This window comes from Balaenoptera borealis (assembly GCF_965194805.1).
Source record: "Balaenoptera borealis genome assembly, chromosome: 11".
NCBI lineage: Eukaryota > Metazoa > Chordata > Mammalia > Artiodactyla > Balaenopteridae > Balaenoptera > Balaenoptera borealis.
In genome coordinates, this window is record NC_138868.1 from 51,266,628 (window position 1) to 51,290,830 (window position 24,203).

General features: G+C 44.9%; 1 protein-coding gene across 4 annotated transcripts in view; it reads right to left on the reverse strand.

The window, feature by feature from the left end:
- Positions 1–11,137: 11,137 nt before the first annotated feature.
- CLPB (ClpB family mitochondrial disaggregase) overlaps positions 11,138–24,203 on the reverse strand; it is a 146,320-nt gene continuing 133,254 nt past the window's right edge. The window contains exons 10-16 of one of the 4 annotated variants that reach the window (XM_082340326.1): positions 19,677–19,721; positions 19,140–19,301; positions 13,321–13,477; positions 12,460–12,533; positions 12,171–12,290; positions 11,848–11,952; positions 11,138–11,456 (exon numbers count right to left, since the gene is read on the reverse strand). In XM_082340326.1, the coding sequence (XP_082196452.1) occupies positions 11,208–11,456; positions 11,848–11,952; positions 12,171–12,290; positions 12,460–12,533; positions 13,321–13,477; positions 19,140–19,301; positions 19,677–19,721 (912 nt within the window). In that variant the 3' untranslated portion in view covers positions 11,138–11,207. Of the gene's footprint in view, positions 11,570–11,847; positions 11,953–12,170; positions 12,291–12,459; positions 12,534–13,320; positions 13,478–19,139; positions 19,302–19,676; positions 19,722–24,203 lie in introns of all 4 variants that reach the window. The other 3 variants (XM_082340328.1, XM_082340327.1, XM_082340329.1) reach the window with 3 other exon arrangements.

Genomic DNA, 24,203 nt, shown 5'->3' on the forward strand with positions numbered 1-24,203 from the left:
GGTAAAAGTATATTTAGTTTTTTAAGAAACCGTCAAATTGTCTTCCAAAGTTTGTGCATTCCCACCGGCAATGAATGAAAGTGCCTCTTGCTCTGTGTCAGCATTTCATGCTGTCAGTGTTCCAGATTTTGGCCATTCTAATAGGTGTGTAGTGGTATCTTGTTTGTTAATTTGCATTTCCCTGATGACTTATGATGTTGAACATCTTTTCATATGCTTATTTGCCATCTGTAGGTCTTCTTTGGAGAAGGTATCTGTTCAGATCTTTTGCCCAGTTTGTAATCTGGTTGTTCATTTTGTTATTGTTGAGTTTTAAGAGTTCTTTGTATATTTTGGATACCAGTCCTTCATCAGATACTATGTTTTGCAAATATTTTCTCTCAGTCTATGGCTTGTCTTCCCATTCTCTTGATATTTAACTTCAATACATTAAAAAAAACCCTTGGGGCTTCCCTGGTGGCACAGTGGTTGAGAATCTGCCTGCCAATGCAGGGGACACGGGTTCGAGCCCTGGTCTGGGAAAATCCCACATGCCGCGGAGCAACTGGGCCCGTGAGCCACAACTACTGAGCCTGCGCGTCTGGAGCCTGTGCTCCACAACAAGAGAGGCCGCGACAGTGAGAGGCCCGCTCACTGCGATGAAGAGTGGCCCCCGCTTGCCGCAACTAGAGAAAGCCCTCGCACAGAAACGAAGACCCAACACAGCCCAAAATAAATAAATAAATAAATAAATTTATTTAAAAAAAAACCAGCTTATTTTTAAAGAAAATTTTCTTAAATTGAATGTATAATTTTTTGATATAAAAAATTGAGGTAACTCACATCACAAAATTTACCCTTTGAAGTGTACAATTGCGTGACTGCACAAAGTTGTGCAACCGTCACCACTATGTAATTCTTTAACATTTTCATCATTCCAAAAGAAGCCCATTATCAGTTGTTCCCATTCTCCTCTTCCCTCAGCCCCTGGCAACCACTAACCTACTTTCTGTCTCTATTGATTTGCCTATTTAGACATTTCCATATAAACGGACTCATAATATGTATTCTTTTGTAACTGGCTTCTTTCATTTAGCATGTTTTCAAGGTTCATCCATGTTGTAGCATGAGTCATTACTTCATTCTTTTTATGGATAAATAATATTCTATTGTATGGATATACCACATTTTGTTTATTCATTCATTAGTTTGATGGGCATTTGGGTTGTTTCTACTTTCTGAACATTTGTGCAACAAGTTTTTGTGTGGGTGTATGTTTTCATGTCTCTTAGGTATACTTAGGAATGGAATTGCTGGGACATGGAAATGCTATGTTTAATCTTTTAAGGGACTGCTAGACTCATTTCCAAAGTGGTTGCATCATTTTACATTCCCAGTTTCTCAGCATCCTCACCAACACTTGCTATTGTCTATCTTTTTGATTATAGCCATTCTAGTGGGTGTGCAGTTTTGGTTTGCATTTCCCTGAGGGCTAATGATGTGCTTATTGGCCATTTGTGTATCTTCTTTGAAGATATGTTTACTCAGATGCTTTTCCTATTTAAATTGTCTTTTTATTGTTGAGTTGTAAGTTTTTTATTTACTCAGTATACTAGACTAGCCAGAGAAGGATAGGGGTTTTGGAGGAAGTACAGTTATTGTTGATAAAATTTAGATGTGACCATGATACAGGTGACTAAGGTGGGCAGGGGCATAAAAAGGTCACTAAATGTAAGCAAAGTAGGGTATTGGATAAGTCATTCATGGGAAGTTGAAGCCACCAAGAATGATGGCATGTGTTGAGGAAGGGAGAAAGTGATATGGGGCCTAAGATCTTCCTTGTGTGAGGGAAGTTGTTGACAGATCAGTAGATAGGGCAATGACAGAGGGCTGGAATAGTCAAACTGCTGAATTTAAAAAAGCTAGGAGGAAAGATGAGCAATAATCACAGAGAAGCAGTGGGGGCTCACTTCCTGGGTCTGACAATAAAAGCAGCTTCCACCTAAGAGGACTACAGGGGAAGAAGCATCTTAAGGGACAGCCAGAGTAAATGATACCTTCAGGAGACAGTTAAGGTGAAAAATATTCTCTGACATAAATCATAGCAATGTTTTCTTAGGTCAGTCTCCCAACACAATAGAAATAAAAGCAAGAATAAACAAATGGGACCTAATCAAACTTATAAGCTTTTGCACAGCAAAAGAAACCATAAACAAAATGAAAAGACAACCTATGGACTGGGAGAAAATATTTGCAAATCATGTGACCAACAGGGCTTAACTTCCAAAATATACAAATGGCTCATATAACACAATAACAAAAAAACAATCAAAAAATGGGCAGAAGACTGAAATAGATATTCTTCCAAAGAAGACATACAGATGGCCAACAAACACATGAAAAGATGTTCAACACTAATTATTAGAGAAAAGCAAATCAAAACTACAATAAGGTATCACCTCACACCAGTCACAATGGCCAACATCAAAAAGTCTACAAATAACACACGCTGGAGAGGGTGTGGAGAAAAGGGATCCCTCCTACACTGCTGGGGGGAATGTAAATTGGTACAGCCACTATGGAGAACAGTATGGAGGTTCCTTAAAAAACTAAAAATAGAACTACCATTTGATCCATCAATCCCACTACTGGGCATATATCCAAAAAAGACGAAAGCTCTAATTCCAAAAGACACACGCACCCCAATGTTCATAGCAGCATTATTTACAATAGCCAAGACATGGAAGAAACCTAAGGGTCCATGAACAGATGAATGGATAAAGATGTGGTATATATACGCAATGGAATATTACTCAGCCATAAAAAAGAATGAAGTAACGTCATTTGCAGCAACATGGATGGACCTAGAGATCATCATACTAAGTGAAGTAAGAAAGAGAAAGACAAATATTATATCACTCATATGTGTAATCTAAAAAGCAGTACAAACGAATTTACAAAACAAAAACAGACTCATGGACATAGAAAACAAACTCATGGTTACCAAAAGGTAAGAGGTAGGGAGGGATAAATTGGGGAGTATGTGATTAACAGATGCATACTACCATATATAAAATAAACAACAAGGATTTACTGTATAGCACAGAGAACTATATTCAAAATCTTGTAATAAACTATAATGGAAAAGAATTGGAAAATAAGAATATACACATCTACACATATAACTGGATCACTTTGCTGTACACCTGAAACTAACACAGTATTGTAAATCAACTATACTTCAGTAACAGAAAAAAAAAAAAAGAAAAAAAAGGTGAAGAGATGGAGCAAATATTCCAACAAGATGCTTATACAGAAAAATCTGTTGACTGAAGGAAGAATTTGGGGGGCACAGGGAAGTGTTGGGAACACTATGTGATGAGGTGATGGTAGATGACCACTGAGGTTCAGACCTCTTGAAATTACTTTGACAAACCTGTGAGGAATGCTGGGATTAGACTGGAACGACTCTTGGAGGATGGTGGACAAAGAGTTCCAGGATTGTGGTGGCAGGTATATTCCTTATTTCTGCAACTGATCATGGCCCTGGGGGTGGCACACTGGTGACTGCCCTCTTCCCTCAACCCTAGGGGGTATTACCCTTGTCCTAGGTCAGCTCCTTGGAGCCCAGTGGGTGACCCAAATCTTTATCCTTTAAAGAATATGAGTACTTAGTGGTTCTGTTATTTAATACCTAGATCAATTAAGACCACAGTAGAGAAAATTGTTTAGGGGAAAAAAAAAAAACATGGAAATAAATCTGAAAAAACCACCTAGAACAAAGGTTCTTTTTTCAAGTTCACCTATTCTTTTTTCATACTGTCCTTTCTTGCCTTATGGTTTCTAGTCCTCCCTTTATTTCTCTGAATATTTTAAACACACTTTATTATGTTTTATTTATTAAAATTTATTTATTTATTTTTGGCTGTGTTGGGTCTTTGTTGCTGCGTGCTGGCTTTCTCTAGTTGTGCCGAGTGGGGGCTACTCTTCCTTGCGGTGCATGGGCTTCTCTTGTTGCACAGCACAGGCTCTAGGCACGTGGGCTTCAGTAGTTTTGGCATGTGGGCTCAGTAGTTGTGGCTCACGGGCTCTAGAGCACAGGCTCAGTAGTTGTGGCGCACAGGCTTACTTGCTCCGTGGCATGTAGGATCCTCCTGGACCAGGGCTCGAACCCATGTTCCCTGCATTGGCAGGCAGATTCTTAACCACTGCACCACCAGGGAAGTCCCTAAACATACTTCTTTTATTTTTTTTATTTTTAATTTTTTAAAAATAAACTTATTTATGGCTGCGTTTGGTTTTCGTTGCTGTGTTTGGGCTTTCTCTAGTTGCGGTGAGTGGGGGCTACTCTTCGTTGCAGTGCGTGGGCTTCTCATTGCAGTGGCTTCTCAGAGCACAGGCTCTAGGTGCACAGGCTTCAGTAGTTGTGGCACATGGGCTCAGTAGTTGTGGCTCGTGGGCTCCAGAGCGCAGGTTCAGTAGTTGTGGCGCATGGGCTTAGTTGCTCCATGGCATGTGGGATCTTCCCGGACCAGGGATCGAACCTGTGTCCCCTGCATTGGCAGGCGGATTCTTAACCACTGCACCACCAGGGACATCCCAACATACTTCTTTTAAATTCAGATTCTTCTGCTACAATTCTTGGAGTGCAAATTCTCCCACTTGTTGCATCTGCTGAGTTTGCTCTCCTTCATGGTGGTTTGCTTCTTCTTCTTTCATTTTCTCTTCTCCTCCTCCTTTATTTGGGGTAGGTTTTCCTGTAAGCTCATTTCAATAGGACTTGTTTTTCCAAAGGTTCCTTTGTGAAAACTTGGTTACAAGAATATCCTTACAGAACAGTTTTGTGTTTGCTTCTAAGGGATCCTATGGCCCAGGACCAGTTTTTTGTTAGCTTTTCATCTTGACATTCCAGTAACATTTGGGTATTGTGAATTTGGACTATACTCTCACAAACAGCAAATGTCTTAGTTTCTTTGTAGCTGACTCTTTCTACTTACATCTCTGAGTGATGTTAGACTTTTTTGTATTTCCCTACTGATTCCCAGGTTAAGGAGCAGTGTTTTTCTAGTCTTCATTTCACAAGGAAGTAGTCCTTTGAGACTCCTGTTTCAGTGTTGAAGGCCTAGCATTCAGCCATTAGGCCTATATCTGAGTCCCAAGTCTCTATGAACTCTTTGACCTCCACTCTCACAAACCCTCTGACTTTTGGGTTCCCATTCATTTCTGGCAGCCTGGGATTTCCCATTTTTAGTTTTAAGTCCAGTTGTGTGTCAAACTTTTTTTTTTTTTTTTTTGGCTACATAATATTCAACATTTCTATATTTGAGGTAGGAAGTGAGTTTGCCTGGAACTACTCTGTCTGTTGTATTGATATATTGGTCAGAAGTCACCCCCAAACATTCTGCATATTGCAATCAAAGGGTCTTTTAAAAACACAAATATGGCCATTTCATCCCCTCAGCATGGCATTCAAGGCACTATGAAGTCCGGAAACTCGCCTATCTTCATTTCCCACCACTTTCTCCTCTTCTTCACACTCACATACACTCTCTACACTCCAGTCACAGACACTAATTCTCTTTCTATTCTCTCATAATTTTATTTAGGGTGTACATTGATAGTAGTTACATTTACTTATCCTCTAGTTTGCGTGCTGTCAAGATGGAATTGTAGTAACTGACAGCAGTAGTAACTCATTATCTCCCTAACCCAGAAAACAGTAGCTCCATATGGTGAAGCCACTAGACACTTCAGTATAACATGATTTTAATTTTATTAAATTAAAGATGTTCGAGTCTAACTATGCTTGCACTGAATTGTATATTAATTAAAGAATTGACACTTTAATGATATTAAGTCACCCTTCCAAGAACCTGGTATGTCTTTTCATTTGTCAGATCTTGTTCTATGCCCTTCAATATGATTTTTTCTTGTTTATTCTTAGTATTTTATAATTCTGAATAGGTATCACATTAATATGGTTCAAAATTTTAAATTATAAAAATGAATACAGTGAATTTACCCTTCCATTGCAGTCTCCTCTCTGCCCAATTCTTCTCTCTTCCAGATATTTTATATATAGATGAGCAAATACATACACCTTTTTATTTCAATTGTGAATGGAATACTTTTGTTATTGTTTCTAGTTGATTATTGCTGGAATAGAAAAAAGCTATTGATTTTTGTACATTTATCTTTTATTCAGACACTTACCAAATTTCCTTATTAATGCTAATAGGTTTTACTTATAGCCTCTTAGATCTCCTAAAAACACAGTCACATATCAGCAAAACAAGATCATTTATTATTTTCCAATATATACCAATTACTCACTCTTCTTGCCTAATTATTTTCACCTGAATTTTCAAAGCAATGTTGACTCTTGTCTTATTTCAGACTTTAACAGAAGTAGCTTTAGTATTTATAATTAAAATTGTTTGCTATTGGTTTTTGATGAATGGTTTCTTTTACTTGGAGTTTATCAAATCATACTTAAAGCTGTAATATTTTATCAAATGCTTTTTCAGCATATACTGATAAAATGTTCATCTCATTAAAAAAACTTTATTCTGAAATAATTTTAGACTTACAGAAAAGTTGCGAAAACAATACAAAGAGTTCCTGTATACCCTTCACTCAGATTTCCTCCATGTGAATACTTTACTTTTGTTTTATCATTCTGTATGTATGTATACTTTTGTATGTGTGTATACGTATAATTTAGCTTCCTGAAACATTTGCCAACTGTCTTTATCTTTAAATATTTCAATGTATATTTTCTAAAAACAAGGATATTCTCTTATATAATCATAGGAACTATTATCAAAATAAGAAAATATTAATCTACATTTAAATAATCTTCAAGTTCTCGATGTAATGGATTATATTAATAAATTTCCTGATACTGAGGCTTGTATTGCTGAAATAACACTTATGTAATTATATAATTCAACTTAATTTTACTTGGAAGTTTTGCCTCTATAGTCGTAGATGAGATTAAGCTATGGCATTCTTTTTGGCAGTTTATCGGGTTTGAGTATTAATCTTACACTGGCCTTTAAAAATCAACTGAGCATCTTTCCATCTTTTCCCATGATCTGAAGCAGTTTATATAGTAATTAAAAATTACCCGGATCTATTTTTTGGGCTGGATGATGGCTACAGTGGTATTCACTTTGTGGATAACTCATTGAATTGTATACTTGTGATTTGTGTACTTTTCCATGTATATGTCAATTTAAAAAGTTAAGTAAAAGAAACAATCTTTTAAAAAGATAAAATTTTAATCACCTTTCCAATCTCTTCTTTTGGTAACTAATTGGCGTATTCAAACCACTGACTTGGGTTAGTGTTTGCTAGGAAATGATCTATCTGCTCTGTTTTCAAAATTGTGGCCAAAGACTTCTCCTAAAATTATTTTAAATACTTTCATATATGTGGTTATGTCTGATTTCTCATTCCTAATCTTGGTCTTTTTTTTTTTTTTTTTGCTTTTTCCCTATATCAGGCTGAGGGGATTTTATCTATTTTATTGCTGTTTTCAAAAAGAATAGTTTTCTTCTTATCCTTTCTCCTTTGTTTTTTGCATTCCTACTTAACTTCAGGTTTTATCTTTAATTGATCCATTTTCTATTTTCCTATGGTTTAAATGTGTTTTTTTTCTAAATTCCTAAAACCATCACTACAGATCTTTGAATTTTTCCTTTTGAATAAAGATATTACATTTTCATCTGCAGGTCCAGCCTCATGTATTTCTGGATACTCAGTAAGTATCTGGGGTCTTACTTTGCCCCATTCACTGAGGGTCTAGCAGGTTCTACTGCCTGGCCACAAACACATGACAAATGTGTGCTCCATGAACATATGATACTGTTCTGTCCTGGGACTCACTATGAAGGTCTATGCTTGCTGCAGGGCCCACCCATCCATCCAAATACCTGGAGCAGCCATCATGTGATGGCTCTGTGCCAGCTTCTATGAATAGGATAGTGAGTGGAATAACTGGGTATCTGCCCTCTTGGATCTTACACTCTATTTGTTCTTACATAGAACAAATAATGCAAGTGAGCTGAGTACTGCCTAGGATGCTATGGTCCAACATCATCTAGGAGGTCTAGCTAAGAATCCCTACAAGTGATACTCAAGTTCCTCAGAATCTGAGGGTCTACCCTGTCCCCTATCCTCTTCTCAGAAAGGTGGCCATTGGGTTTTCTTGTACAAAAATTATCTGGTTTTGAGTTATATGTCTGCTGCTCCTGGCCACAGCTGACTGAACCAAGGGACTGACAGCCAAGCATAAGAACTTTATCCAATAGGAATGTTCCATATAGGATGGTCACCGACTGACTTAATTAGAGCCTCTAAGGGAAGTCTGAACAAAAAACAGAGTGAGAGGAGAAGAAACAGAGATAGCAGGAGAGGAAGAAGCAGAAAAAGAATAGTAAAGTCATAATAATAAGGGCAAATTGCAAACCCTGTGGTATTGGATTAGAACTGTAGGCATCAATATGGACTCATGGTTTTTAATAATATACAGATGAACAGATACAGTAATAAATTCAGTTGTGCGATACATGTGTTAACATACACACATATATTTCCTAGCTTTGTGTGCTGAAAAGGCCTAGAAGCAACAACACTCCAGTAGCAATGAATATACCACCCTGGTTTCTAAGTACCATTCTCAAATAAAAGGAACCAGGAGCTGCTTAGAGAAATGGCTGATGCCAGGGCTGGGACAAGAAAAGTATGAGTGAGCCTGGAACATCCTGTGGTACCAGAAAGTAAGGCAATACTAAAAAAATGATGGGGCAATGTTGAAACAACACAGGAGCCAATTTAGGAGCTCCCAATGGCCAAATCTAGGCCAAATGAGCAAAAAAATAAACTATGTTAGTATTAGGTTATAATCCATAGACTAAAACAAATATATATTAGTTTATACTGATATAAATAAATTACTGAATAAATAAATGGGGGAAAAGAGACAGCTGTTCCTTACAGTAGAATACCAATTAATAAATATAGATGGAATAAGAAAAGAGAAAGTCATCATTAGGCAAATACAATATTAATGCTTGTTATAAGTAAGAACCATTGATGGATGCTAAAAATCAGTGGGCAAAATTCTAAGGATAAATAAGACATCTATACAGCTCCTATCTTTCCATGAGATTCTTATTAATTTCAAAAGGGAAATTAGTATTCTTACAGTGGAGAAACTGGCACACACAACCTCAGCCATGTGCCACTGCTATGAGGCACTAAGAAGGGCACAGCATCACTTGTGGGCTAGTCTTGCCCAAAATGTACACCCTCAATCTAATCATGTGAAAACAGCAGACAAACCCAAATTAAGGGACATTCTACAAATTAACTGATCTGGACATTTCAAAAGTGTCAAGGTCATAAAAGGCAAAGAAAGCCAGAGGAACTGTCACAGGCTGAAGGAGATGAAGAAAACGTAACAAAATGCAATGTGGGCTCCTCGATTGGATTCTGGACCAGAAAAAGGACATCAGTGGGGAACATGGCAAAATCTGAATGTCTACAGATTAGTTAGTAGTACTGTATCATGTTAATTTCCTGGTTTTACTAATTATACTGTAATTTAATAATTTTTAAAGATGTTAATATTAGGAGAAGCTGGTGAAGGGTGCATGGGAACTCTATTATTTTGGCAACTACCTGTAAGTCTAAAATTATTTCAGAACAAGAAGCAAAAAAAAAAAAAATAACACACAAAAAAGAATGGCATGTGAGCCACAACTACTGAGCCCACGTGCCACAACTACTGAAGCCTGTGCACCTAGAGCCCGTGCTCTGCAACAAGAGAAGCCACTGCAATGAGAAGCCTGCACACCACAATGAAGAGTAGCCTGCGCACCGCAATGAAGAGTAGCCCCTGCTCGCTGCAACTACAGAAAGCCCGCGTGCAGCAACAAAGACCCAACGCGGCCAAAAATAAATAAATAAAATAAATTAAAAAAAAAAAAAGAATGGCAGTCACTGAGGTTAAGAAGCAGCAGACAATTCCTTGAGGGGCTGGACAGTGATTGCTGGAGCATCTGCTGGAGCCCACGTTCTGGCTTCTGACTGCCTCACACCCGCCATGTTGTCACCACCCAAGGGACTTTGATTCCTGCCCCCATTTTCTGCTTCCTGAAAGAGACTTTGTAACACCAAAGGAAGGTTCTAAAATGGCCCTGCAGGGGGAGGGTGATGACATGGTCATCGATGATGGCTATTGCAGATGGTTCCCAAGGATGTACCAAGCCTTGCTGTGCCCTGCTGAGGCTGGAACATGTGTCCGTGGAATGCCTTGGGGGATGGTGTGCAGTCCCTCTGCTTAGTGACTAACATGCAGACTGCACAGGGGAGCTGTTCATTCCAGGTTCACTTAGCTGGGACCATAGTATAGACGGGCCTGAGGCAGGCTCCATGGCCATCTGGGCAGAGCCCGACCCCATGATTCCTCCTCCTGCAGTTCCCCAATGTCTACGTAGTTGGTCTCCTGAAGGAGGCCCTGTAGAGCTGACCTTGCTTGGTCATTTGGTAACTTCTGTCCAGTCTCCATGTAGGGCAGGGTAGTGCCCAGTCAGCCTTCCTCCTAAAGATGCCCTATGCTGGCTTAGTTCCAAGGCTGGAGAGACATGGTCTGGTCTGACCTCTGAACATGGGGTGGGGAGGAACAGTAGCTATGACATGGTAGTGTCCCTGAGAGTCCCTTTCCCTTGGAATTTTAGGGCTTGGGAAAGAGGAAGCTACGGCCTAAATGCAGACCTCTGTGCCTGGGCCTCTGCATTCTTCTCCATTCCCAGTGGAGACATTCTGGGGACTCAGTTGCATGAGAGCCAGCAGAGGGTGGCAGGTCACAGCCTGGTCCCTGTCTTCTTCCAGCTAGATCTGTTCTCAGCTGCCATACTTCTGAGCTTCCAGGAAACCTGATAAAGTTCCAGAAACTCTGGGACATGGGGATCACGCTGAAGGACAGAGATAAGGGACCTCCCTCTTCCCCCTGCCTTGAAGGGGATGGAGGAGCAGCTCCTCTCCCAGAGACCTGTTAGCACATGTGGGGCCTACAAGGAAGGGATCAGGGTAGGGCAAAATTCCTGCTTTTGACTTTGGAGAGGAGTGAGAGGCAGGAGGAGAAGGTAGGTCGGTTACCATGCCACAGCCAAGGGGGCTTTATTAGGTGTTCAGGGCACGTATAGGCAGGTAGGTAGACGCTAGAGGGTGTGGCACACCTTCTCAGGGTTTAGTGGTGCCTGGATGTCCAATCTGTGGGTCTTGCTGTCCTTATCGATGATCTCCAGGCGCAGCTTGGGTGGACGCTTCTCAGCCTGGGGTGAGGGCAGTTCAGGACTCTTGAGTAGCTGCTTATCTGAGTCCTCCACAGTGATGCGCAGAGTGCAGCCCCCTGGCAGCAAGTCCTGCTCGTAGGCGGCCGCCAGCTGGTTCACCACACGGCGCTCCACCTGCAGGTGGTAGGTGAAGTGGTCTTCACTGCCAAAGCCTGGAGGCCCGGCTCTATCACTTACTGCTCAGGCAAGTGCTTACTCAAAGCTTCAGCTTTTTCATCTGCAAAAGGCTAACAACACAAGCTTGCAGGACAGTGCTAACGACACAATAATGTCGGTTTCTGAGGTCCTCAGCCCAGTTTCTCACACCGGTAGGGGTTCAAACTCAGTTACCCTCTAGGATAGGGGTTTTACTTGATTATATTGTTTTTGGTTCTGAAGGGGCATCTGCTCTGGCTAATAACAATTCCAGCCTGTCTGGACAGGCTGGGAGCCCAGGGAATGGGTCTGGGGGCACCAGGGAGGGAGGTGTGGAGGTGCCTCACTTCTCTCAGGCTCCTGTGCTCACCTCATGCTTAATGGAGCGGGCGCCATAGTGCACGTTGTAGCCGTCGACCAACACGTCCGCCACCTCACGGTCCCAGAGCAGTGTAATGTTGTGCCTTTGCTTGGCCTGGGACAGGTCAGATAGGAGCATGCCTGAATGTGGCCCAGGGCTTTCTACCTCTCAGCGCTCTGGCCTGAGGCCCGGGCCTGTGAGAGACCGTGTGCCCTATAGCCACTGGCCCCCTCTGTGCTCCTTCTTCTGGGGGCGACACTCCCAGCCCAGTGTTCCCTGACTTCCAGTGGGCAAATGTGCCACCCCCACCCACAGGCAGTCCCCGCTCTTACTCTCTTGGCCCAGAAATTCAGCTCCTTGTTGACGAGTTGGATGAGCTCCGAGTGGCAGAAGGGGAGGAAGTAGACGATCTCATTGATTCGTCCCAGAAACTCATCTCTCCTGAAGTGAGCCTGTAGGGCCAGGTTAGGGATGGGGTGAACTCAGTGACCCAGAGGGTATAAAGGAATTACTGGACCCTACTGGGGAAGATGGGCGTGGGAGGGTTTCCGTATCTTCACGATGGCTAAGGGGATCCCCCCCCAACCCCAGGCTCCAGCAGGAATGACAAAGAACTCTTACTTTTAGGATGGGGCGAATCACATTTTCCTTGAAGTTCTTAGAGATGGTGATCTTGTCACTAGTCTGGACATCCCCTGTAGAGACAGAATCATAAACCCAGGACCTTTGGGAGCTGTGCCTGCTCCTTCGCTCTATCCATGAAAAGAGCCCTGGTCCTGACCCTGACGGTCTGTGTGTTCCTGGTCAAGGTCTCAGGCTGTCTGGGCCTCAGCCTTCTCCTCACCTGCACAATGAGAGGACTGGACTGGGTACCTTCTAGGCCCTTCCACTGCTCATGTACTGGTAGGAACTGTACGAAGGAGGGGAGGGGAGAGGAGAAGAGTCAGGACCAAGACTTGAGTCCTGACTTGTAAGTGGGCTGGAGAGTTCAATCCTAAATAGAAAGGTGACAGATGTGGCCTCCTGCCTGACATGCTCCTCCTTTCCACCTATGCAGAAAGGCTCCCTGGCTGAAAAAGGCTGTGTCATCTCCATTCGGTTTCTGATCTGCTATGCCCTCAATGCACCGAAGTGTCTCCATCTGTTGAGTGTGCATCCCTTCAGTCCCCTTAGGCCCTGGCCTCTTCCTGGCCCCACACCCTGGTGTGGCTCTGTCCATTACTCTGTCTGGAGCCCTCCTGTCACCCAAGAGACTTGGGGCTTTCTTGAGGAAGTAGGGGCACCGTCTGTCTGCCTCCCTCCACGATCTAGTAGGGTGCAAGTAGGGTGTCTGGTCAGGGCCAGCTAGGGACAAAGATGCTACCAGGGCCCTCATCTGGCCCCAGGACCCCAATGCCATCCTGCCATCCTTGCCCCCAGGAGATGCGCTGGCGGCCTGGTCACTTGACCAGTTGCCCAGAGAGCTCGGGCCACGTGCTGTACCAAGGTTCTCGGCGATCCGGTTATGGCTCATCTCCAAAGCTTCCTGCCTCAGCTGCAGCGCGTGCTGTGCTATCTCGTCACTGCCCACATTGGAGGTCATGATGAAGATGGCGTCCTTGCAGTCGATGGTCTTCCCTTTTCCATCTGTCAGCCGGCCCTGGGAAGGAACCGTGACTGCATGGTCAGGGAGTGGTGAGGCTGGGCACCTCTCCCAGGAGCTCTCTCCAGAACCCCTGTGCCTCCCCCCTCCTCTGGCAGAGTCAGCACTCCCTCCTCTGGGGTCTCTGAGCACTGTTCTCACACCTCGGCTACAGTGCTCACCTGCTGGGAGTGCCCCAGGCGAGACTGCACCTGCTGTCTGGCATCTCTGAGGGCACCCAGAAGCCAGCCTGACTGTACATGCATCCATCCAACACACTCTCTTGGAGGCCCACTCTGGGCCAGGCTCTGTGTTGGGGCACTGGGGACTCACTGAGCCTCTGACATGCTCCCAGTCTAGACAAGGAGTGAGGTCAGGAAACAAGCAGTCACAATTCAGTGGTTAAGTGTTATGATAAAGGGAAGGCCAGGCTGCTGTAGGAGGTCAGAGGAGGGTATTCTACAGGGTCATTGTGAGGACCAGATAAATGAACTGAAACAGGTATAATCTCTGCATCTTTGGAGCCATCCTTTGGCCTGGTTAATGTTCCTCCTTTAACCAACTTGGGAAGTTGCCTTGGAATCTTTAGCTTTTTCTAGAGGTGACACAGAAGAAAGCATCTTTACTAGAAACAGATGCACCAAGGAAAAGAAAAGGGGCAACAGTAGAGGGAGGAGACAGAAGAATGAGAAAAGCGTAGCTGTCCAGGGCCATTCAGTTCAAGGGCAAGGAACTCTGCCCACTCAGCAAACCTCAAGGCTAGCATGGTACAACAGCACTTTGCAGTCATTTATAAAAAAGCAATAATCAGGACCCCACTGAGAGGAACTGATGGAGTCTGACTTTGATGGGCACATCCACTTCCACTATCGGCACCTTGCTTAGTGCTGTCCGTGCACTGTTGCACTCTGCCCACTAGAAGGTCGCTTTATGAGGGCAGAGGCTGGGTCTTGCTCTCACTGGGTCCTAGAACAGTGTCTGGCATATAGCAGGTGCTCAATACTTGCTTGCTGAATGCTTGAATCCTCACCACCCCTACAAAGAAGCTGAGGCTCAGAGAGGTTAAGTAATTTGTACAAGGTCTCACAGCTAGAATACGGTAGAGCTGAGACTCTATTGAACTGTCTGACCCCAGAACCTATATCCTTCACTGTACACCAGGATACTGGGGTCATACCAAAAGTGTGGGATAAAATGAGGCCTTATGCAATTTTATTTCTCTAAATAAAAATTTCTCAGAATTCTGCCAAATTCAGTTTGCATCCTTTGATCCTCACTGGAAACAAGCTACCAGGACAGGTGTGGGGAGAGGCAGACCTGCCTGGGTACTCATCTGGGTTGCAGGTAAAAGCATAACTCCTGCCAAGTTTGAGAACATGGCTTTGGGGAAAGGTCACTGACCTCAGCCTGTTGGCGCCTGCCCAAGCCAGCGATGCTGGGCCCTGCCCCAGCCTCAGGTAACCAATCCTCCTCAAGTATTTCCCTTTCCCTGGTGGCGAGGGCCTCACTCAAGGTCAGCCCTTCGTTCTAAAGCCAACGCAAAGGCAGACCAGCCCTGGCCCTCAGAGGTAAAAAAGAAAGGAATGTGCATTAACTGAGCGCCTACTGTGTACTGGGCATGGTACCAAGTGCTTTTCTGCCTCACTTTACACGGGACCTTGGCACAGGCCTCAGAAAGTGTTAGTTCCAAGGGGGTCTATTCAAAAGGGGCCTCGAGATCCAAGTCCTGGTCACTCTCCTGTCCCAGCCTTGGGAGGGACGAGGAGAAGGCAAGGATGCAAGCAGATGTTCCTGAGCTTGGCCATTAGCTTCCTACTTCACCCCCTGCTTATGGGTTACAACACGACAGAATCCACTAAGGGCAACTCTAGTTTTGGGGACCAGGTCTGCATACATGTGTGATGTGCCCAAATGCATGCAGATGACCCCGTGTGTGTTTGCAGAGCTCACCCCTGAGGACTGAGCACACACACTGCTGTTCTGGCCAGAGCAATAACCAGTGGCCATTTCTTTCTGAGAGATCAAAGCTCTGCTCATAACTGGGCCTGAGGATGGGTCCCAGGTGGGTGAGGGGAGCAGGTGCAGTGTATTACTGACCCAAAGGGTGACTTTCACACTGTTCACGTCTCCTTCTCCTCAGAGTCCCTGGCAAGAAAATGTGTCCCAAAGAGGGAGCTGTTGCTGTCCTGCCTCTCCGCAATGACTGGAGTGCACGCACCCTGGGTGGGGCGTGAATGCTCACCTCAGGGTTATAGGGGCTGCTTTCCCCCCATTTCTGTCCTTGAAGGGAGGAGCAGTGGGTGGGCTTCCTGGGACTTCTGCCCTGTGCTACAGACTCTGGGGTCAACAGAGAAGTGACCTGCATTAGCTCTGCTTGGTGTTTTGGTGGCAGCATTAGGGCTTCTGCTTTTCTGGGTCCAAGCTTGGGAGGTCTGGGCTGGGTGGATATGGGGGCGCTTCCCTATTCCCCGAGACTGGATCAGGTGCCCTTATAACTCCTACTTATCCTAGCGCAGCACTCACCACAGTGGCTGGACTGCTTTTTGCTGCCTGTCTCCCCCTCGCTCAGAAGCACTGAGGCAGGGACTGTCTGTTCTCCCTGTGTCCTCTGCCCTGCACTGAACCACATTCTCCTGGTTTGCCTCTTACTCTCTGGCAATTCTGTCTTGACTCTTTTTGGAGAGGTTGCAAGGCTGTTCTTACCTCTCTTCTCTGCACACCATATTCTCACTAAGTGAGAGATCTCATCCCTTCCTGTGGCTTCTGGTATTCTCTCTGTGCTGAAGCATTCCTGAGTCTCTACTTCCGGTGCAGGCCTCTCTTACACTCCAGACCGCTCAAACTGATGAGCAACTTCTTGGACATATCCATCTGGCTGTGGCATCTCATTTTCAACAATTCCAAACCTTAGCTCCTCACCTTCCTCATCAATCTGTTGCTCATCCCCCTGTGTTCCCTGCTGCAGGCTGATGGCAGCAGCACCCATGGGTCACCCAGGCCAGAAATCCTGCCGCTGGTCATCCTTGGTCCCTCCCTCTCTCCTCACATCCAATCGCCGAGCCCTGCACAGTTGACTTTCCGGGAGCTCTCCCCATCCCACAGCCCTGCTTGAGAGCAGGCCTCCCAAGCTCTCGCCTGGACTCTTCAACAGTCTCCTCGCTGGTCTCTCTTCTTCCTTCTAGTCCATTTGCTCACTGCTGCCTACAGGATCTTTATAAAGTGAAAACCTCATCACATTTCTCTCTTGCCTTAAGTCTTTAAAGGCTTCTTACTATTCACCAAAAAAATCCACACTCCTCTGCCTGGCATTCTAACCTGCCCCTGTCTACCTTATCTACCTATCTCCACCATTCTATTCTCACTTTCCCTCTGTAGTCAATCAAGACTGAACAGCTGTAGTTCTCTGCATATACCAGGCTGCCTCATGCCCCTGTGCTTCTGCACACTGGGTGTCTACTGCCGGCCCTTCTCCACTCTGTTCACCTGGCAAATACTTATTCATTCTTGGAAGGTTTGCTGAATTACTACTGAATTAAGTTAGTCAACAGGGCATTTCTCCTGGTGCTGTGGGTTCTGGGAATGGTTGGAGTGAGACAAGGTCTCTGTCCTCAAGAAGCAAACATGCATAAATCTGGCTAAGTAAACTCAGATGGCAGCTTTGGTCAATGGAACCAAGGGCATAAACATCAGAAACTGTAGTAGGTTGTTGGGAGCTGTAGGAAGGAGTTATTATCAACTCCCAAAGGTAGTCAGTGGAGTGACAGCAGCAGGGGAGGGGTGGACAGGGCTTACACACAGGGGTGGTAAGCATTTTCCAGGTGGGGCTGGTTGTATTTCAGTCAGCAGTTGCCTTCCCTCTTTCTGGACCAGGAACCTCTCCAGGGAAGTGAGAGGCTGAACAGGCTGCTGTGCTCACCTTCCCTAAGCTGGGCTTTCCCTTCCTGTGAATGCTTCACTCCAGATCTACTGTTCGCTTTTGGCCTTGCCTGCATGGTAGTTACTATTTAAGCTGCAGGCTCTGGAACTGGATTGCCTGGGTTCAAATCCTGGATTTCCTCTCCCCAACTGTGTGACCATGGGTGAATTAATTGTCTCACTTTACTTCAGTTTCTACATTGGTTACATGGAGTCAGTAATAATAACCATCTTCATAGGGTTGTTGGGAGGATTAAAGGAGTTCATACATGCAATAACAGCGCCTTGCACACAAAGTACAAAAATGTCAACTTTATCACATCTCCTTTCTACTGTCTACTAGGCAGGGAGTTCCCAGAGGGCAGGTTTGGGTCTGGTCCACAGCTGTGTACCTGAATCCCATCAAGAGGCTAGAAGGCAGCAGGGGGGGTGGGGGTGGGGGTGGTCTCAGAGCACAGGTGCGGGAAACAGAATATGTAACCTTTGAAGGCTTGGCCTTCATTCCTCAGTGGGGGTGGGGGGTGGGTCTCGAGACAGGGAGCAGATGAGAGCCTAGGAAGACAGCAACAAACTGGGGCCGGGGCAAGGATGCTGGGCCAGGTGGGAAAGGCAGTGGGCAGCTGTGGGGACATTTGGATCTGGTTCTTCCTGGCTTGGTACCTGATGTGCTATTTGGTCAAGGGGTATCCATTCCTGCATCTTGTTAGTGCACTTTGACATGGGAAGCAAACCTCTTTCCATTTTCCCAGGGCTGGAGGGGACTAAGTGGAAAGGTGGGCTGGACTCCATCCGGCCATGTGCTGGCTAATATAGTCCCTGCATGGGAGCAGATGGGAGGCCTCATCCCCAGTTCTGCAGGACCCCTGGAAAAGGTGGATGGCAGCCCCTCCCACGATCGTAAGCTCTCCCTCCCCTGCTCAAGATAAGGACTGGTACAGATGGGGAGAACTGGGGCTCTGGGACCAGATGTATCTGCAGCCCATTTCTGGCTCTTCCACACAGTAGGTCTGTGGCCTTGGGCAAGTCATTTATAACCTCGCTGAACCTCAGTTTCTTCATCTGTAACAAATGATTTGTACCTTGCCTGGCTATTGTGATGATTAGCAAGAACGTCTGTAAAATCTTTAGCACAGGCCTATTACATAGACTGTGCTGAAAAAGAGGAAGTTGTTCTCATTTAGAGCTCATTTCACCAGTTAAGAGGGAGACTGTCCTTGCTTGTGACCAGCCTGGAGCTCCTCAGGAGAAGAGGGTTCCATGAACCAGGGCACCACCATTCCATCATCATGGTCATCATCACAGACAGCAGCAACGTTATTAGCATTTTAAAGAACTGGTGAAAATGATGGTTGACACAGGGAGGAGCAGGAGCTGTCTGAGCCAGAAAGGTTCTTGGAGCTTACTGGATCCAGCCTCCTTGTTTGTCACATGAGGTCCCTGATGCCTAGAGATGGAGCAGAGCTAGAACTAAAAATTCAGATCTCTCTCTCTCCCTTGGCACCTCTGTCCCATTCTGTCTCTTTTGAAGGTAGTCTGGGCAGTCACAACATTTCAACTCTTGGGCAGTGCTGGTCTTCCTTGGGTGCCCAGTCTGGGCCCTGGTCCAGAGAAGGGGTGAAGCCATACCTGCTAAGTGACTGAACGTACACACGAGGAAGCAGCAACTTGAGGAATGATCAATTCTGGGCCCCTGGATCCTGCTGTTCACAGGACCCCCATACCTACAGGTGTCCCCAACTCCATCCTGGCCCAAGCTGACTTGCACCTCATCAAACAGCTGCAGCATGATGGTGAGCACATCTGGATGGGCTTTGTCCACCTCATCGAAGAGCACCACAGCGTTGGGGCACTGCTTCAGCTTCTTGGTCAGCTGGCCACCCTCTTCATGGCCAATGTAGCCTGGTGGGGACCCAATAAACTTGGCCACCTGGTGGAAGGAAGGAAATAAGTTAGGAAGGCCTTTCTATATTTTTAGTTTTCAATATGGGGCATGCAACGGTAAGATGGCTTTATATACTGTTAAGATTGCCTGTCTCAACAAGGACAATTAGGTTGTCTCTTTGAGTGGAAGGAATCCTGCCGTGATGGGAGAGCAGATTATCTTTTCTGTGTTTATTCTTCAGAGCAAATCGTATGCAAAACAGATCAGTGACCCTGCTGTGTACATATGCCCCCCGCAAAGGACAAATCCCAAGGCTGCTGGAATTATCTCAGACCTAAACGACAAGTCACATCAAAATAGCCAGGCAGAGTCCTGTTGACAGGCTCTCCAAACCACACTTCACCAAGGACTCGCACTCACCTCATGCCGCTCCTGGAACTCAGACATGTCTAGCCTGATGAAACCCTGTGTGGAAACAAGCAGGAGTCCATTTGAAGAAGGCAGGGGGAAGGATTAAGGAGGAGAGATCTCAAATATATTCTGGCTTTTAAGCCACACCAAGCCAAGATTTTCTATCCCATTTTCATGATATAGTTTTTTCTGGCTCCTTGCCTCCTTTTTCTGTCCACTCATCCCCCACGATTCCCTCATGCCCTACCTTAATAAACCCAAGTCGCGTTCCTGCCTTAAATCTGGCTTGGAATGTCTCTTTTTTCAGGCTTCTACTGGGTCTGATCACCACATCATCCACTCATCCCACATTTCCTGAGGGCATCCTGTGTCAAGCACTGGAGCTATGTTTCTGTTCTCCAGAAGCACCCAAGTGGTGCAGGCTGACATGGACAAAGTCAGTCACCATCAGCGTGGGATCATGATGAGATGGAGGGGAGCAACAAGCACCCAGACAGTTCCACGGTGCCCTCAACTTTGCAAGTCTATGTGGGCACATGCCCCTTTTTCTTTTTTTTAGGTATAGTTGATTTACAAAGTTGTGTTAGTTTCAGGTGTACAGCAAAGTGATTCAGTTATACATACATACACCCACATATATACATATATATATTCTTTTTCAGATTCTTTTCCATTATAGATTATTGCAAGATATTGAATACAGTTCCCTGTGCTATACAGTAGGTCCCTGTTACTTACCTTTTTTATATATAGTAGTGTGTATCTGTTAATCCCAAACTACTAACTTATCCTCTCCCCCTTCCCCCTTTGGTAACCATGAGTTTGTTTTCTACATCTGAGAGTCTATTTCTGTTTCGTAAATAAGTTCATTTGTATCATTTTTTTAGTGTCCACATATAAGTGATATCATACAATATTTGTCTTTCTCTGTCTGACTTACTTCACTTAGTATGATAATCTCTAGGTCCATCCATGTTGCTGCAAATGGCATTATTTCATTCTTTTTTATGGCCGAGTAGTATTCCATTGTATATATGTACCACATCTTCTTTATCCATTCCTCTGTCGATGGACATTTAGGTTGTTTCCATGTCTTGGCTATTGTAAATAGTGCTGCAATGATCACTGGGCTGCATGTATCTTTTCGAATTGGAGTTTTCATCTGTTCCGGACATATGCCCAGGTGTGGGATTGCTGCGACATACGGTAACTCTATTTTTAGTTTTTTAAGGAACCTCCACGCTATTCTCCACAGTGGCTGCACCAATTATTTTTATATTATTCATTAAAAAAAATTTTTTTTAATCACAGTTTTTTTTTTAATAAATTTATTTTATTTTATTTATTTTTGGCTGCGTTGGATCTTCGTTGCTGTGCGCAGGCTTTCTCTAGTTGCGGCGAGCAGGGGCTACCTCTGTTGCGGTGCGCAGGTTTCTCATTGCGGTGGCTTGTTGTGGAGCATGGGCTCTAGGCGTGTGGGCTTCAGTAGTTGTGGCTCGCGGGCTCTAGAGTGCAGGCTCAGTAGTTGTGGTGCACGGGCTTAGTTGCTCCGTGGCATGTGGGATCTTCCCAGGCCAGGGATCGAACCCGTGTCCCCTGCATTGGCAGGCGGATTCTTAACCACTGCGCCATCAGGGAAGTCCCTACTTTTCTTTTAAACTAATAAATCTTTCTCATTTATTTACATGTTTTCACTTCATTTAAGAGCTATCCAGAATATAGCTTGCAGCCCTTCTCTCTCCATGGTTGGGCCTAGGGCTGATTTCCAGGGAACCGGCCCCCTGGGGTGAGGCCCGACCATAATTAGCCCCAGGGGAAGAGCACACCCTCTGGAGTGGGATTTGCGAGTTAACACAAGCAGAATGCCCACTTCTTTTCATGAGGAATTTAGGGATTTAGGGCATTATAAGGGCATTCAGAGGCCCTGTCTCTCCACCCAGATCAGGGTTCCCCAGAGACTCCTCAGGCTCCTCTCCTACTGGCACATGCTTCCATCTAAGAGAACGCACCCACTGCCTATGCTTCTCCTGAGAGCTGGGGATGAGGGAGGGCGCGCCAAGACCCTGAGAGGGAGGTAGCTATGTCCGAAATCCAGGCCATACTCTAGTTCGGTTGCTGGCCAGAAATTCAGTCTGTGATGTATTCTATTTTTTTCTCTGTCCTGTCACTCTGTACGTGAGGTACAGGGTGGCAGAAAGAGCCCCAGGCTTGGCTTCCAGCCCCAGTTCTCCACTATCTGTGTGGCCTTGGCTCCCTTCCCTTCTGGAGCTGCAGTTTCTTCCTATATACTCAGGCCCTTATGCCCTCTCACTGTTTCTCCTTTATGTTATGGCCTGAGGAGAGGACCTAATCCAAGAGGTGGGAAAGGCCTTGGAGAAGATCTTAAGGTCATGAGGGGGTGATCACTGTTATCAGAGGACATGGAGCATTAGCCAGCAAGCATCTTCAGAGGGACCCAGGCAGCTCGGCCAAGAGAAACACTGGCTTCAGGAAGCGTGGGAAGATAGACATGGGGAAGCTGGGAGTGCTGCCCAGAGGGAGCAATGGGCTGGAAGCCACGAGATGGGTATCTGGATAATAGGTGACACTCACTGGGCGCTTACTATGTGTCTGGCGATGTTCTAAATAAGCAAGCTATAAAGGGCTTAGAATGTGTATAAGTCTATGAGGTAAAAGTACTATTATCATTCCCACCTTACAGATGAGAAAACCGAGCCACAGATTAAAGTAACTTTTCCAAGGTCACTCAAGCTTGACAATCCGGCTCCAAGCCTGTGCTCTTAGCCACTATACTCCCCTGTCTCATATTTCCCACTCCATCAATCAGCTGGGCTCTTAGCATCTTCATTTGAAGGGTTCTGAGCTTTGTGTCCAGAACCAGTGTCAATCAATGTCCCAAGGTAACAGGGAGTATAACTTCAGTGCTCACTTACGCTTATGTCAAATTACCTGGGTTCTTATCCTAGTCCTTCTACTGATTTGCTGAGTAACTCTCAACAAGTCTAAGGGCTTGATTTTCTTGGCTGGAATAATTTTGGTTTTCAAATGATCTTACCTTAGGGTTATCTAGAAGTGAGGCAACAATAATAACAATTATATCTAACATGTACTGATTGCTTACTATGTGCCAAGAATGGTGTTTAGCATTTTACATCATTATCTCACTTAACCTTCATAATAATCCAATGAGACAGGCACCATTATTGAATCCATTTTACAGATGAGAAAACTGATGTAAACAGAGATCTCAGCCAACTCCACAGAGTAGTTTAGTGTTGGACTCAGAGCCCTGCTCTTGATCCCGTCATCATACTGCCACTATAACTGCAGTCTTTAGGGCTTCACCACCCTACTTCAGGATGAAATCACAGAATGCCATTAAGGTTTTTTCTCAAGGATTATTAACCCTAATAATGGGAGTTAACAAAGCTGCTCAATTTGGGAGAAATAGTAGAGGTTAATGAGAGAAAAAAAATAAGCTCACAAGTCTGGTAAAGAAATTATAGGACTTCCTTGGTGGCACAGTGGTTAAGAATCCACCTGCCAAGGCAGGGGACATAGGTTTGAGCCCTGGTCTGGGAAGATCTCACATGCCATGGAGCAACTGAGCCCATATGCCACAACTACTGAGCCTGCGAGCTGCAACTACTGAGCCCGGGTGCCACAACTACTGAAGCCCGCATGCCTAGAGCCTGTGCTCTGCAACAAGAGAAGCCACTGCAATGAGAAGCCCAAGCACTGCAACAAAGAGTAGCCCCCGCGCACAGCAATGAAGACCCAACACAGCCAAAAATAAATAAATTAATAATAATAAAAAAGAAATTATAAAAATGTGCAAACAAGTCCTTGTGAGGCAGCCAGGTCTGGAGGTACTGTGACTCTTTACAAATGAGGAAACTAAGGATCAGAGAGCCAGAACTCGAATTCAAGTCACCGACTCCCAGGTCAGTGCTCAGTCTTCCCTTACACTGGGCCCTGTACATGACACTTCCCACACATCACTCTGTGGGTCCTGGCGACGTCAGGTACCCTGGTTAGACAGCTTACAGTCCAGAACCCTCAGATTTTGAAGGCACGTCTCAAACATGCCTGTTACATGGCCAGAGAACATCTATGCTAGACATAGATGCTGTAATGAGTTGGTCCTCAGGGCTGGTGAAGGTAGAAGTTTTATAGAAGCAACAACTATGATTTAAAAATAAAATACATGGTTATATTGGGCTTCTCACGCCTCTCATCTCCCTATGTGACATGGGGACAAATGGACAAGTTTATAATCTAGCCTCTTCTTGTGGCCAAGAACAACAGTTTTGAGAGAAGAGTTGAGAGACTGGATTCTGATTTTACTTCTTCCCCTACCAGGTGACTTTGGACCCTTAACGCTGTAGGGTCTCAGTTTTCTCATCTAAAAAGTGGGTCTAATTTAGCATTTATGCTATCTTCCTTATAGGATCAAATAAGACAATGGATGGGAGTACTGCTGTGGAAAGTACGGCGTGATGAATAAATGTAAGACAAGGGATAAGGCACTTACTG